Source organism: Vidua chalybeata, chromosome 5 (assembly GCF_026979565.1).
Source record: "Vidua chalybeata isolate OUT-0048 chromosome 5, bVidCha1 merged haplotype, whole genome shotgun sequence".
Taxonomy (NCBI): domain Eukaryota; kingdom Metazoa; phylum Chordata; class Aves; order Passeriformes; family Viduidae; genus Vidua; species Vidua chalybeata.
The window spans coordinates 24,611,010-24,625,957 of record NC_071534.1 but is presented as its reverse complement, the minus strand read 5'-3'; the positions used below and the strand labels follow the sequence as shown (position 1 = coordinate 24,625,957).

The 14,948-nt window shown below is 35.5% G+C and overlaps 1 protein-coding gene across 1 annotated transcript in view; it reads left to right on the top strand.

The window, feature by feature from the left end:
• MYBPC1 (myosin binding protein C1) overlaps window positions 1-14,948 on the top strand; it is a 69,030-nt gene that overhangs the window by 20,389 nt on the left and 33,693 nt on the right. Inside the window, exons 3-9 of the mRNA XM_053942481.1 lie at window positions 2,771-2,812; window positions 8,740-8,775; window positions 9,424-9,459; window positions 11,692-11,796; window positions 12,326-12,474; window positions 12,795-12,912; window positions 13,846-13,897. Coding sequence (XP_053798456.1) covers window positions 2,771-2,812; window positions 8,740-8,775; window positions 9,424-9,459; window positions 11,692-11,796; window positions 12,326-12,474; window positions 12,795-12,912; window positions 13,846-13,897 — 538 coding nt within the window. The remainder of the gene's footprint in view (window positions 1-2,770; window positions 2,813-8,739; window positions 8,776-9,423; window positions 9,460-11,691; window positions 11,797-12,325; window positions 12,475-12,794; window positions 12,913-13,845; window positions 13,898-14,948) is intronic.

Genomic DNA, 14,948 nt, shown 5'->3' with positions numbered 1-14,948 from the left:
TTTTTGTTTGTGAGTGACTAGTTGTTTGCTTAATATTGCACATGTCCTTCAGAATACAGGTAAATCATGGCTGCTTAAATTATGTGGATAAATTATGCTGTCCTCTTTGATGCTGGGCAGCATCTAATTACCAAAATACTCCCTTTCATTTCACCTCAAAAGTACACTGTGAATAAAATCAAATCAAGCATGGGATTAATTTCACTTCCTTGTAGCCCTTTGAAAATTATGTATCATGTCTAAGTAGTTCAAAAGCTCCATCCGTGACCAGTGGAGCACATCCTGGGTCGTACATGCTCATCAATGGGCATTTCCCAGGTATCCTGTCTAAAATGTCACTAGATATCCATGTGCAGGCAATTGCCCTGAGGAGTCTGATTGATTGGAGTGGCTGGGTTGCAGGAAGACAAAGTTAGGTGAGGTGAAACTCACTCTTAAGGATGAGGGCTTCAGGTAAAGCTGCAACTTTGCAAAGAACAAGAGTTCTCTTTAGTGGGAGCTGGAAAGATGGGCAAGCCTTTGCCTTGTGCCATTGAGTACCTTCAGTTATTTTCTCAGATAATGTAGATATATAATGTAGATATACCTATATATAGATATCTAGATAGATAGATAATGTTGATATATAGTACATATAGCTACAATATGTATGTCTAATTTAACCCTTTGGTGAGTATTATTCTCTGTATAGTGACCTAAACAGCAATTCCAAACAGAACAAATACCCTACAAGTGTTAAATCTGCCTTTACTGTCTTGATAACTGGCATTTTACAAGCCTGATTCAAGATGTCTTTGTTTCAACAATACACACTTTGATTTAAAAAAATGACAAAGGTATCATTTGCCAGAAGGAGTTCATGGTTAAATCATCCACATATTATTTTTATGTGATGAACTCTTTCATATTGCATATATTTGTAAGGAAAGTTAATTGGTTTTTAATTAATAATATTTTACTCAACCATGAAATTTGTACAGTTAATATTAAACTAATTAATTTCACCCTTAGGGTCTTACCTGATATACTTTGTACTTGAATTCATGTTTTTAATCAATCTTAACTTTCAAGTAGAATAGAAATGAGAAACAGCTTTTTATATACAGAAAAGAATATAATCTTTGAAGCATTACATTAAAAATATCTATTAACATTTCCAAAAAATTACCATCTTCCTTTCTATTTAAAAGCACAGGATTAAATACAAAATCACTTTTATAACCTCCTTTCTTTTCTTCTTACCTGTTCTTCTTCTGAAAAATAAGTAGGGTGTCATTAGGCCGTTACGTTAGGCACAGACCAAACTGGGATATTTTTAAACTGGACATGTCAGCTTAGAAATATCCCAGTTCTGGCTTCCTTCTCACTTCTGGCTTCCTTCTGCCTGACTCAAGATGCTGTCATCTTGGATTATCAAGTGCTAATACACAAAGAGGGAAGTTGATCTCAAGATTCCAAATTTTATAACTTAAGGATAGTTTATTGGACATAACCAAGCATCTTGAACTGCACCAGGAAATTTTTGGGAAGTCATTGTGAGAGGTCTTTCCAGATCTCAATGTCAAGGCACAAGTGTGTAGCACTTTGACTGATGAAGTTTTCAAATAATATGTAGACATACTATCATCTGCCATGATCAGTGACATCTCCTGATCCTAGTTCTAACTGGGAAAAGAAAGTGTTGCTGTAGCAAAATTCCCATTAAAAAGGAACATCTGGCCAAGATGGACAACCTGACAACTGGAGCTTGGGAATTTAGGGAATCCTGACAGAAGCATCCATGAGTCTGTCACACTACCAGAATGTGGAGTTTCCTTTTAAGTTTCAGCTTTAATTTTCATAGTTACTGTGGCTGCACACATGTGAACAAGAAATCAGGATAATCAGAGCATCAGCTGGCTCTTGCAGATGTTTTCTCCATGGAAAAAAAATTATCTTAATTCCATCCTGACAATATTAGTCTATTGACCATCACCCAAAGCCATGTTCTGTCAGGCAGTTGACAGGTAAGTTTGCCACAGAAAGCCATTGTTCACAGGCAATAGGATATTGTTTATACCTTGAAGACAGCTCACTTCACATGATTTGACAAGATTCTAGATTGAATGAAGAAGGAAACCAAAACCAAAACAATCCTATCAAATACTGAAATAGAGAAAGTGTGGAAATTGTTGTTTTGTTTAAAGCACAATCTAAGTTTTCTCATACAGATGAGGTCAAAAATAATTCACATTCACCTGCTTGGAGCAGAGGACAGGCTGGCAGTTCTGATCAAGAAAACTAAATACAAGTAGTCTTGGCAAGACCATGTTGATAATGATGAAGATGATGATAAAGAATTAAAGAATAGCCTCAATATACTCTCTCTGTGCTTTTTCTTAAGAATCAACTGAGTGGCAGTAACTCCTGTCTGATCCAATTTCTTTCCAATTAACAATGATATGTAACTCATTTCAAAACCTTTTGCAAATTAGCCCAAGAACAAGAGACTAACAACTGCTACTTCTAAAAAACCCAGCTTTTTTTTTTTTTTTTCCACTGAGTCCAGGAACATCAATCTTACATGACTTGTTCAAAATATAGAAATAGCATTGATATGCACAGGTTGTAAAATGTTTTATGAGATTGCAACTGTATATTACATATACACATATATCAATCATTAATGTTGTTTTTCCAATACTAGCAGAACCTGCATTTTTTAATGCTGTATAAGTCTTTCTTTTTACTTTAAGATCCTCTCAAAACTATACTTGTACTTCCTACACAGAACAAAAAACACCACAGGAGGGTGGAAATGAAAAGGGTAAAGGTAAGTCTGAAACCATACTTTAAAAATGGGCAGTAAAGAAAACTAAATGCTGTTCTGATGCTGGATTGTTGGAGCTTTAATTTAGAATTTTGGTGCTAAATTTCAGAAGTGTGATATGAGGCTTCCTAGATCCTTTTTCTGCATGACTTAGCCAGCCCAAGGAAATTATGATACTCATGAATATCTTCAAAAATCCTGCAAACCAGACTGATATTTTAGCAACAATATTTATATTGACAGTTCAATTAATTGATCAAATTACAAGTGATTTACATGAACAGAAAGCTGTGTTTAAATGAGCCTGGCTGTTGCCCCTGACCAAGCTTGCTAAAACTCAGATACTGTGCACATTTGTTGCTTTTAAATAAAGTGGACAATGTCCTACTGTCATTCTAAGCTGTTTCTGTTCTACCACAGAAACTTGATATTTTACCTTTTAGAAACCACCACAGATTTTTTTCATCTGAAATTAAAAATCTCACATTCATCTTTCCGTCCTCATTGGGCAGATGAGTTCATTACAGGTTCTGAAAAGTGTGTTTGAGGACTGTCTGCTGTGAACAAATACATAACTGTTCCACTAGCAATGCGTGCAAAAATCAGCTCCAGTTTTAATATATATTTTTGTGCTGCTGAAATTAGATTCTAGCTCTGTTGTCAATTCTTCTGGTTAGGAGGCTATGTTTTGAGGGAACTGGGCCAAATTCTCCTGCTTTTTGTAGGAGTCCTGCCAAAATAGAAATCAAACACCCCACCAGGTTATTTTGAAAAGAATAATCTCTTTTTTTAAACTTAATTCTGATCAAAGGCTAAAGCAGACCAAGATATGCTTACAACTGATGCAATGCTTGCTTTTCATCTGGCATGGTTATGCTTTTTCATGGCAAATCAAGAAATGGCTTGCTTGAAAATGTATTCTGGCTTTTGGCATCTTCCAAACAAAATCCTCTCTTTTAGACAGACTGGATGCATACTTGATACTTGCACATTTATTTGGCAAAGGCATGCATGGCTATTTTTCTCAGCAGAGTCAAAATATAAACACTAAGAATGTGTGATTCAAGTACCCTTTTGAAAATAAGAATGTTGAACCAGGCTTCAGTGCATGCTATTTTGCCAGTTATCCTTGCATTGAGCAATTATTTTGACACACGAAATTTTGTGTGAGTAACCAAATCTGTCAACTTGGTAATGGAAATGCAATTCAGAAATAATTTGCATGCCTAATGATAGGAAAAGATATGAAAGTCTTGCCTCAAGCTATTCCAACAGTTAGTTCTGCTTGCTTTAATTTGGGTATGAGAAAAATGTTTGTTCCCAAACTGAACATGAATGGTGATTTCCTCACTGCTTACAAGCCTACATTTCACTGAATAAAAATGAAAACATGGTAGGTAACTTATCCAAAACTCCTATTATCTTCTTATACATTGTTATGTTTCTGTTTTGAATTTAGTGAAGGAGACAAGTATTTTCTAGGAGCAAAAATGTTCCTCCTAAGAGAAACTTTTCAGTTCCAGGAGGATTTTACTACCAAAAAATATTGTTTGAGATCCTACTATGGAGAATTTTCCCAGTTTCAGCTCATTGTGGCAGCTGTTGCTTCCGTAAAGATTCCAATGAAAGTCTGAATATTAATAGATAGATGACCTGCCATGCTCCAGTGAAACTGTCACCTCTGCAAAGCAGAGTAGATGTCATTGCCAGACACTTAGTAGTAATACTTCTAAAAATTAGTTACAGTGCAGTTGTTCCTATCAGCTCTTGTTTTATTGCAGAGTATCACCAAATAAGGGAAAATATATTTTCAAACATGTTCCTTCAGGTTTGTGTACCAAGAAAAAAAAAAAATCTTTATAATGGTGAGCATAATTCACAAAAAGGGAACAAGTTCCATTCTTCCAACCTGTCCAAAATCATTTGCACTTGAAAATGAACAGTTCAGCAAGGAAATGATGACAGAACCAGCTAGATGTTAACTTTTATATAAGCTATATGTAAAAGACTTTCTGCAGCTTCAGAAGTAGCAGATTTGGGTACTTCCCTGAATGGAAACAAAATGGGAAACATTTCATATCTGAATTTCACAGCAGTTATGCAATACTTGTGTGCCAGCAGCTGTGACCTGTTTGCTGATAATTTCTGAGATAGACTGTATACACTGTAGGAACCTGAAATGGGACTGTGCTGGAACCTGACATCTAGGAAAGAAATCTTGGTAGTCCATATACATCCCATAGTCCATCTTTTTCACCTCATCCTTAGAAAATATTAACAACAGACATTAGGAAGATAGAGTATACCTATCTGTGTGTCTGTTTTACTGTTCTATTTCTTTTTAGTACTTATTGTCTGTGTGAAATTACATATTTATATTCCTTTGTGTTCACTGTAAAGTTATGAAATGAAAAACAGTGTGGTAAATTCTTTGTATCCCATGGTTATTTTTCTGTAAATTAGTTGCTCAGAGCAGTAAACATAAAATTTTCTTTCATAAAATAAACCAGTTTTAAAATATCTATAATAATGTTGTAAAAATTCAGGATATATGTGAACATCAATTTTATTTTCGGAGAAAAAAAGTGAATCAGCACAAATCCTCCAAATTTACTACATTGTCTTATATTCATTCAATTTAAATGCTTGTGTCTTTGTTTTTAATTTTAGTATTATTTTACAGATTGAATGTGTTATAATTTTGTTCCCACTTGCTGGAATAATAGTAAAATTTTAATATCAATTTGCTCATTCCTTTTTTTAGGTCCCATCCAGCCATTCAGAAAGCTACTAAAATTTCTGTATATTTTACTGATACCTTTTCTCTAGGTTTCTTCCAACCACCTACTAAAATGTTCATTGCATGTGTCATCCTTGTATTTTCCCAGGTTTCACTTATCCATTCATCTCCCTACTAAAACTTCCCCTCTGTGGGTATGTACTTCATTTACCATTTCCAAAGTGCCAAGTCCTCTTGATGGGACTACTGAAAATCAGATTGGTAATTGAAGTCAACTAAATTAGAAACTCTTGGTCTTGCTGTGCTCTGTAATTTCAGCATAAACAGTAGAGTGGAAAAATAAAATAATATACAATCAATAGGTTTTTGACACTCCTGCACAATGTTAAGTTTGTCAACAATGCAGCTGATGGCAGAATAGCAGCTTCCATTTTGTGTGGCATGTTTCAGATCAGGGGAAAGGAAGTATAAAATTCTTGATACCAGCCGCTCATATATAAATCAGTAATTACTTTATTTTGGACATATATTTCTATATTTGCTGTGCCAGCAGTCAGAAATTTTAATATTAAGGTTACACTAAGTGTGTTTAGATTAGCTTCTTTGGAGATATGGAGAGTTCTTTCATCCAATAAGAATCTATTCCTGATATAGCTCAGTCTGCTCCACAGTTAATGTTATAATTTAGAAACAAGGAAAAGAAACATAAATACCCCCTATATGTTAATGAGAGTGTGCCACAGACAAAGAATAAAGATTTCTATGGAGTAATGCATCTTATCAGCCTACTGTCAAATGAATCAATTCATTTCCCCATACCAAACTCTTGTCATGCAACAGATTGAAAAATATATTCCATTAAAAGTTTATTTGTAGAAGATAATGGTAGTGAATTAATGATCATAGTTCTACTGAGAATATTTTTGCTATTTTTGTTATCTGCAAATAGACTTTATTTTAGTATAAACAATCATTCATCACAGAAACTGAACTGGCTCTAGCTGCTGAACCAATAGTCAGTCCATTCTGTCCTAGAAGCCTGAGATAGAAGGAGTGATGGATTGCTAATTACCCGTTTATCAAAACAATCCCTCCAGCATGTACTGTTTTCATACTCTTTCCATTTCTAAAACATTCAATTAGGCTTTCATGCTTATACTTCTGACATGTTTGTTTGTTTCCTTGGTCTTTGATGTTAACATTTTGTTTGAAAAATTAGAGATTACCCTGGAGAAATTCCAGCAATCCCCTGCAAAATTAATAACTTCTTTTTTAGTTTTTTAAATGATTAAATGAAAGAGAAATCTGAGTGGTCCTTTCATAACTTGATTATCATACATTATCATGTAGGATTCATCACATCAGATGTTTTATGTTGGTCTTAATTATATTTTTCAGTCAAATGGCTCTTTGAGCCATCATCAATCACAATGGCAACATCATTGACAAAAAGAGCTGAAAGTATATTTAATTCTTTCATGAAATATGGAGAAATATTTGCAGTGGAAGCACATAGCCTTGCATCCATTTAGTTACTAATGCAGTATGTTAAAACATCTGACAAGACTTAATCATTACTGTGCTTTTACTGAAAACCATCATTTTCAACAGCTGCTTATGGCATTGGATGATGCAGTTCATGAGAACTCTTTCATTATTCTTTTTTTTTTTCCTATCAATAAGAAAAGGTATTTGCAAGATAACACATTAATCCTTCATGTGTAGGCAGACCTTTTACAACTCATCCTCCTCCCAAGGGATCTTTAAAATAAAGTTTGATGAATCATTAAAAAGGAATGAGTAAAACGTTATGGCGAAGTAGACAAATTCCATTAACAGATTTTTAATAAGCATTCAGTGGTTAAGCAAACCCAAAAATTCAATATTGCCAGTGTTTATGAAAATGCAACTAAATTTCATATGTGCTTTTGTCATAGTTATGACATTTATCCTTGAAAAAATATAGATAAATTATAACTTTAAGGTCAAAATCAAAGGATAACTTCAGATTTAAAATTTCATTATGGAAACACAAATACAAGATATAAAAAAATAAAAAAATCCAACCTCCAAAACAACTATCTTTAAAGATGTGGGTTAATATTTTTCCAAAGTTGTTCTTGTTTAATTTTGTTCTCCATTTTGAAGTGTTCTACAGATTATTTTCTGATCCTGTATAAAAACATGTTATCTTAATATAACTTATATATTAAATCCTAAATATATCTAGTTTATTTTTATCTTTCAAAGGATATTTTGGTTATTTTCTTACTTTTTTACCATTAGGCTTTTAAGACACTAAGACCTTTTTGCTTATTTTTATCAAAGCTGATCTTTGAGGTTTCTAGTCAACTAAAATTCAAAGAGACTCTTGTAAAGATGGTTTTACCTTATTCTGGTTTTCTAATAATCGTGATTACAGTATTTCTATTTAATGCCAGTTTCATGTTTTTCTCAGGCTTTTGATTTTTATAAATATAAGCCTCAACATATTCTATAGGATTAAACATTTTTAAGTACCTGAGTAACAACTGTTTGTAGCGATTTAATACCTCATGACAGTCATCTTTTAGTGTGATCAAAAGGAAAATCCAGCATGGTGATAATAGTTCTTTCCTTATTTAAAATCATTCTCCTGTTAGTATGAGGAAAAACTGAGTTGCATATTCCTTGCACTTTAATATTATAGTATAGAAATTACAAAGTATAAAAATAGAGGGGACTAGTTTTAACTTTTTCATATCTTGATTTAATAATGCTGAACGCATATGTGGTGCACATTTTAATTGCAGACGTGGTCATCAGAGAAATGACATCTTCCTCAGGTTAGATATGTGATTCTCCTTCATTTCATTGTGGCTTTCTTATTGTAATTACTGTGGATTACATCTCTAACAAACAGAATCACTCTGCAGCTCTCATATAAACTCATGATTTAATCATAGATCACAGTCCACATCTCATTTTGTTTTTTACTTGCTTGAAACATCAAGGTTTACCATTTCAGCTACTGAATTATGCAAAGCTTTCCTCATCAGTTTGAATCTTCCATTGTGAATGCTCCTGAATATTGCAATTTATTTCCCTTTCTTTTGCAGGTTTTACATTTTCATGTAGTTGTTTTAAAGCAGATGATCGCCTGTGCTTTCAGTTTCTTCATGTGCTTTTTCATTTGTATTTCTTTTCACAGATGAAGATGACACCTCAGTTAGTACTCCACCAGCAGGTTAGGACTGTGATAATGCTTTGAGTGTGTATGTATGTATGTATTTTTCTCTTGAATATTAATGAAGAAAGAGTCCAAACCAGCAGATTGAATTAAAAAGATACAACTTAGAAAAAATTTTGAAATGCCCTATATTTTATTAATATCTGTTCAGAAGTACAAGACCCTTTATATCAGTTAAGTCCCTTTCCAGTCCTGTCTTGAGGTCTTTAGTAGATCTCCCAGTGGAAGGTAAAATATTGGTTAGTAGATCCAAAAGTGACTCCAAATAAATAAGTATACTGTTTAAATAATCAAAATACTGTCCCTCAGATAAATATTGAGGAATGGAAATGCCTCTGTTACCTGGAACTACACAAGTCATAGAAAAAAACATCAGTGTCATGTAACCATTCTAAAGAAACTCTTCAACAGAATTAAGCTAATTTAGATTTTCTAGAGAAAAGTGGAGAAGATTTCTGCGGTTTTTTTTTTTTTTTAGCTGTTCACTTTTTTCTGGTATTCAAGTGGTTCCTCATGGATATGGTTCCAGATATTTAGTATAATCTTCTTGTATGAAGAATCAATGTTCTTAAAATCCCAGTGATCTGAGGTCAGTTAAGCTGTGATCTCTGAGCTGGTGTCATCTAAATTGCTCTTCCCTTTCAGATGGGATGTCTAAGCCAGCGGAAAGAAAAGATTCAGGTGAGACCTCCTGAGAAACATGACAAAACACTCCCAAAATTACATAATAAAAATACTGTTTAGACTTTACCTTTAAAAGATAATACTTTATTTTCATTGTTTAGAGAGCAACAAACTATAGCTGTTGAAGTATCAAAGTACCAGGGCAAATAGGTTTCTAGCAGCTAAACCAGGAGTGAGAGAAGGCTGTGCTGCACAGAACAGGACATGTATTTGACACATACATACATACCTATCTATCTATATCTGTTTCTGTATAGATAGATACATAGCTGTTCCATTCCTCCTCAGCCTACAGGAATTCCATTCCTACATTCAGCCTCACCCCAATCCCACACGCAGGTCCCAGAAGACTGTAGGAGAATGGCTTCTTCTCACACCTCAAAGGACGGTGGAGAAAACTTAGCAAAATCATCATAACCTCTTTCTTCCTACCCTGGCAGGTAACGCACACTGCACCCACTCTCGTGGTTTCAGGATTTGCAGCCTCTGGAACAAAATGAGCAGCTGGTACTTCAACCATGGTTATGGAGCTGGCATAGCCGCCTATGCCAGCCCGTGTCAAATCCACCGCTCATTGTTTAATAAATAGGAAAGTGTTAATATCTAGAGGTGATGATAATATTTAGGTGTTCCTTTATGTGGTACCAAATTAATGACTCTGTGTAAGCTTTTTTCCATTTATTAATATCCTTTTTCCATTTCACCCAGTGGCATGTTAGGTTTGTTGCTGCACGTGACCAGATCCTGCGCTATCATCACTTCATCCTCTTCCCACCAATAACCTTCACTTGTTCTCATGTTGTTTCCATATATTGCCATGTTAGAGTGGTATAATCTAAACATTTAGATTATGGAGAGTATATATAGATATGTATCTATATATATTTGCATTCATTTACATCTGTGTAAATAATTTCATGTATGTGTGTATATATGTGTACATACATGTGTGTATATACGTGAATGTCTTTACCTGTGAGAAATATTGTACAAGCAGGCATATACAGAGGTGCTAGGCACAACACCCACAATTGATTGAAACACAAAGACTTTATGGCAAAGCTATCTAGCATTTTGATACCTTTTTAAAAGTCATAATGAACTTTAGGATAATAAACCAATTTGTTTGCATTTTCCCATGGTTGCCATGAGCTGTGTTGCATTTGTGGGTGGTAGAAATTTTCATGAGTTGAAAAGGTTCCCACATCAGTAATCACTACATATCAGAAAGACTATTCTGACCTCTAACTTTAATTAGTTTCCCCTCTGTACTGGCAATAACTCCTCAAAAAATGGAGATGTGGCATTTGGACTGCAGATTGGAATATGAGACATGAGCTTTACCTTTTTGCAGAAAGTGAGCAGAAAACAGACAGGCATTCACTGCCTTTCTCACCTTGTACTTTCTGCTAGGAATCAGTTTTGACCATGGTTTTACACAAGTTGTAATGGCATAGCACAAAGCCAGGGCTGTCCAGATAAACAGAGACCAGAAACACACAGCTGGGAAGAGCACTCATTTGCTGCTTCTCTCAGTACTCTTGTTCCTTTTCACTTCCAAAGTCCCAGTTTCCAGAAGAGAAGCTGCTGTGTCAGAATATATTTCACAATCATTTCCATCTGACAAACTACTTTTTCCATAAAATATCTCATAAAATTCACATGGCAGGACATGGTATTGACAGATTCCCAAATTCTCTTTCTGTCATAGCAGAAAAGAAGAAAGTTCAGAAGTTCATTCCTGCCCTACTTTGCAGACATAGAAGAAGAACCAGCTTGTACAATGGACTTAGTTTGGGTTGAGAGAGATCCACTGAAACTGTACATCAGATGTAGGGATTTTTGTGCTTCTAGCTGTTTGTGTTTTCAGAACCTCCATCTCTTCTGAAAAACAAAGAGCTGATTTTGTGCATCACCTCTGTAAAGCACTCATGGTTGAATGCTGGTGCCTTTCAAGTTGCTCAGTGCCTGTCCTGGCTGATCAGGTTCCCCTCTCTTCCTCCCTAGTTTCATTTTTTGTCATCACAGAGGTAGTGTTCTTGCAGGAACTGCACACAATGTGACAGCCAAGCAATGGATGTCAATGTGAACAAAAGTTTACATGCCTTTCCGGACATCTGAAGAGAAAGGTGCTAGGGCTAGAGAGTTTAGGAAGTTCAGGTAAGTGTACTTTGGAGGGAGTAAAACACCCTCAGATGACTGATATTTCCCCCTCTCTCTGCATCTCAGTATGGTCTCTTGGAGAAGGAGCTCCAGAAGAGTCAGAAAAACGTGACGACGCCCAAAGATCCACTTTATTCATTGAGAAACCTCAGAGTGGGACAGTGAGTGTTGGTAAGTGCCTAGGAACAAAACCAAAAACCACTCCCAGAGACAGAGGCTGAGCTGGGAATGGAGTGTGCAGATTCTGTGGCACTCAGGTTCTGCCCTCAGCTGCAAGTACTGCCTCTGGTTTTAGCTGGATGTGAACTCGACTCTGAAGGCAAAAGCACTGTATTCAGAGAAGCAAACCCCGATTGTTTAATTCAAGACAAGCTCAAAATCTAATAATTTGCTGAGCGTAATGGTAAGAGTTACAGTTTCTGGGGAAGAAAGCTGGTTATTTTGGTACTGTTGGCTGTACTGGTATTGATATATCAAGAAGATCTTATGCAGGGTAGCAGCAGAAAGCTTCCAGACTCAAAATCATTAACCTCTGTACCACTGCAGCACTTTCACAGTCTGTGTGACTCCATCTGACTCTTAATTTTGTGGTAAAACACACGACAGCTGAATGGAGCAGAAGTGAAAGGAACTTGTAGAGGTGCAACTGACCAACCACATGCTTCTCAACAGCTGCATTATTCTTTTCTCTTTCTGAAAGGTGGGAATATTACATTTATAGCCAAAGTAGAAGCCAAAGATCTTCTCCGAAAGCCAAATGTTAAGTGGTTTAAAGGAAAATGGATGGATCTGGCCAGTAAAGCGGGGAAGCACCTGCAGCTGAAGGAGTCCTTCGAGCGTCACACTAAGGTGTGTCTTCACTTTTCCTTCTTATGGGAGCAAAGCTCCAAAGAGAGCTTAAAGATCAGTTTAAGACAACAGGTAGAAGTTCAAGAGCAGTGGAGTCTAACCCTGGCTTCCCCACACAGATTTCAGTGGTGATCTCTGACCCTCTGCAGAAGCAGATTTTCTGCTCTCAAAATTTTCTGATGACATTTCTGGGTTCCAGTTTCTTTATAGAGCCCATTATTTGAGTTGTTTCTGGTGCATGTCTGAAAGACTCATGTTTTAACTTCTGCTTTGTGCACATGCGTTCTCCACATTAACAAATGACTATGCTTGATTTTTAGATTCATACATTTGAGATGCAGATCATCAAAGCTAAGGAAAACTATGCAGGGAACTATCGCTGTGAAGTGTCTTACAAGGACAAATTTGATAGCTGCTCTTTTGACCTTGAAGTCACTGGTAAGGTTCCATTTGTATCTGTAAAGATTTATAGGGATTTCTTTCTTTCTTTCTTTCTTTCTTTCTTTCTTTCTTTCTTTCTTTCTTTCTTTCTTTCTTTCTTTCTTTCTTTCTTTCTTTCTTTTCTTTCTTTTCTTTCTTTTCTTTCTTTTCTTTCTTTTCTTTCTTTTCTTTCTTTTCTTTCTTTCTGACACTTCATTTTGTTCAGACCCTTTAAATGAAATAATACTTAAAGTGAATGTTTTTAGCATAGAACTGAGAGAATTTTCTTGCATCTGTAATTTATTGTCTAAATGAACACTGGAATAGATACCATGTGAGACATTTATCCAAAAATTAGAAAAGCTGGCAGGTAAAACCAGTATTGAACTCAGATCAGGCTCTGGCACACAAAACCCAGGGCTTTGTGTGTGTGCTTAGAGGTCAGCAAGGTGGGGGGGGCAGCCTGGCTCCATCCATTCACTGTTTGTGGATCAGAACCATTTAATCTGATCCAGGCTGTCCCAAAGGGGTTCACAGAAGGGGGATTCCTCCTTGCCCTGACAATAAATGTGAGTCTGTAGCTGCAGAGGAGACTGATTCTGTCTCCTTCCTCTGATGCTGAGCCTACTGAGAGAGCACAAGATGCCAGCATGGGAGAAAGCATGGGAAGTGAGAAGACAAAAAGGCCAGAGCCTGTGAATAAGGCAGGCAGGGGAATGGAGAGAAACCTCAGAGAAACAGATCTCCTATGCAGAATTGCAGAAAGTACTTCAGAGAAATGGTACACTTAGCACTGAGCATCTTTGCAGATACCAGAACCTAATGCCAAAGGGGAAACACAAATGCTGGTCATTCAGGAGGAAACTGAACAAATTTCATATTCCAAATCACACTGGTTACATAAATGATTCAAATTACGTTTTTAATTCCTATGTTGCCATTATTTTATAGAATCTTCCCAAGCTGCTCCATCCATTGACATCAGATCTGCTTTCAAAAGAAGGTAAACCTCAGTAATCCTATCCAGCTCCTCAGTAATGGACATTAATAGCATACACAGAACTTGTGTCAGACAATTGTATCAAGTACTTTATGAAACTGTTTTTGTAAATATAGATTAAAGAAGTGGGATTTAGAGTAATTGGTGGCGGTTAGAATGAAATAGTTACAACACATAGATAGTACATATGATATTAAGTACCCCTACTATGAAATTACAAGTGTCATCAATTTAAAGAAAGATTGAATATTTAAGTCAATTAAATATATGTTTCTTTGGAGGTTTTTAAAAATTTATTTTCATTCACTAAAATATTTCCTGAAAGCTGTCAGCCACAATATGAAAGCTCCTGGTCCCAATCCTGCATTGATTAAAAGCAGAGAGAAAATTCACAGTGATTTCAAGAAGTCAGAATCTGGCTTTGCTACCTTACAGTAAACAGTAAATACCACCAGTAAGGCAAAACAACAAATAGTATAGTACAGAGAATGTAAGATAGAGCATTGTGTCTTAAGGTTTGTTACCTTTCTGATAAAGTAGCAATTCTAACCAGTATAGGTGTCATCTTTTCGTGATGAAATACATAAAAAATATATAGAATCCAATACTTTACAAACAGATAATGAATACAGTTTGTTAACTTACAAGTAAAGCTGTAATTCAGAGATAACTGCTTTTATTTAGGGGGCTTTAATTCAAAGATAAATACAAAAGATATTACATTCAAGGTGCATTTCCTTCTTTAGCACATTTTAAAAAATGCAGTAACTACTCTGCCCAAGCAGATGAAGATGTCTCAGTATTTTCTGATTTTCTAAGTAATATCTTGCATGTAAAATCTTGATTAAACATTGGCTTCATTTCAGTTAAGATTTGCACTATTTTTCCCTTTTTACAAATATTTAGGACATTTCTTTTGTCTGTATGCGCTCTATGATAATTCTGCTAAAGATCACATCATAGAAAGAAGTGCACCTTGATAGGACTCTGATTCTATCTGTAAAAATGGACAATATACTCTTTTATTCTTTTTTATAACTGTTTTCTCCCTCCA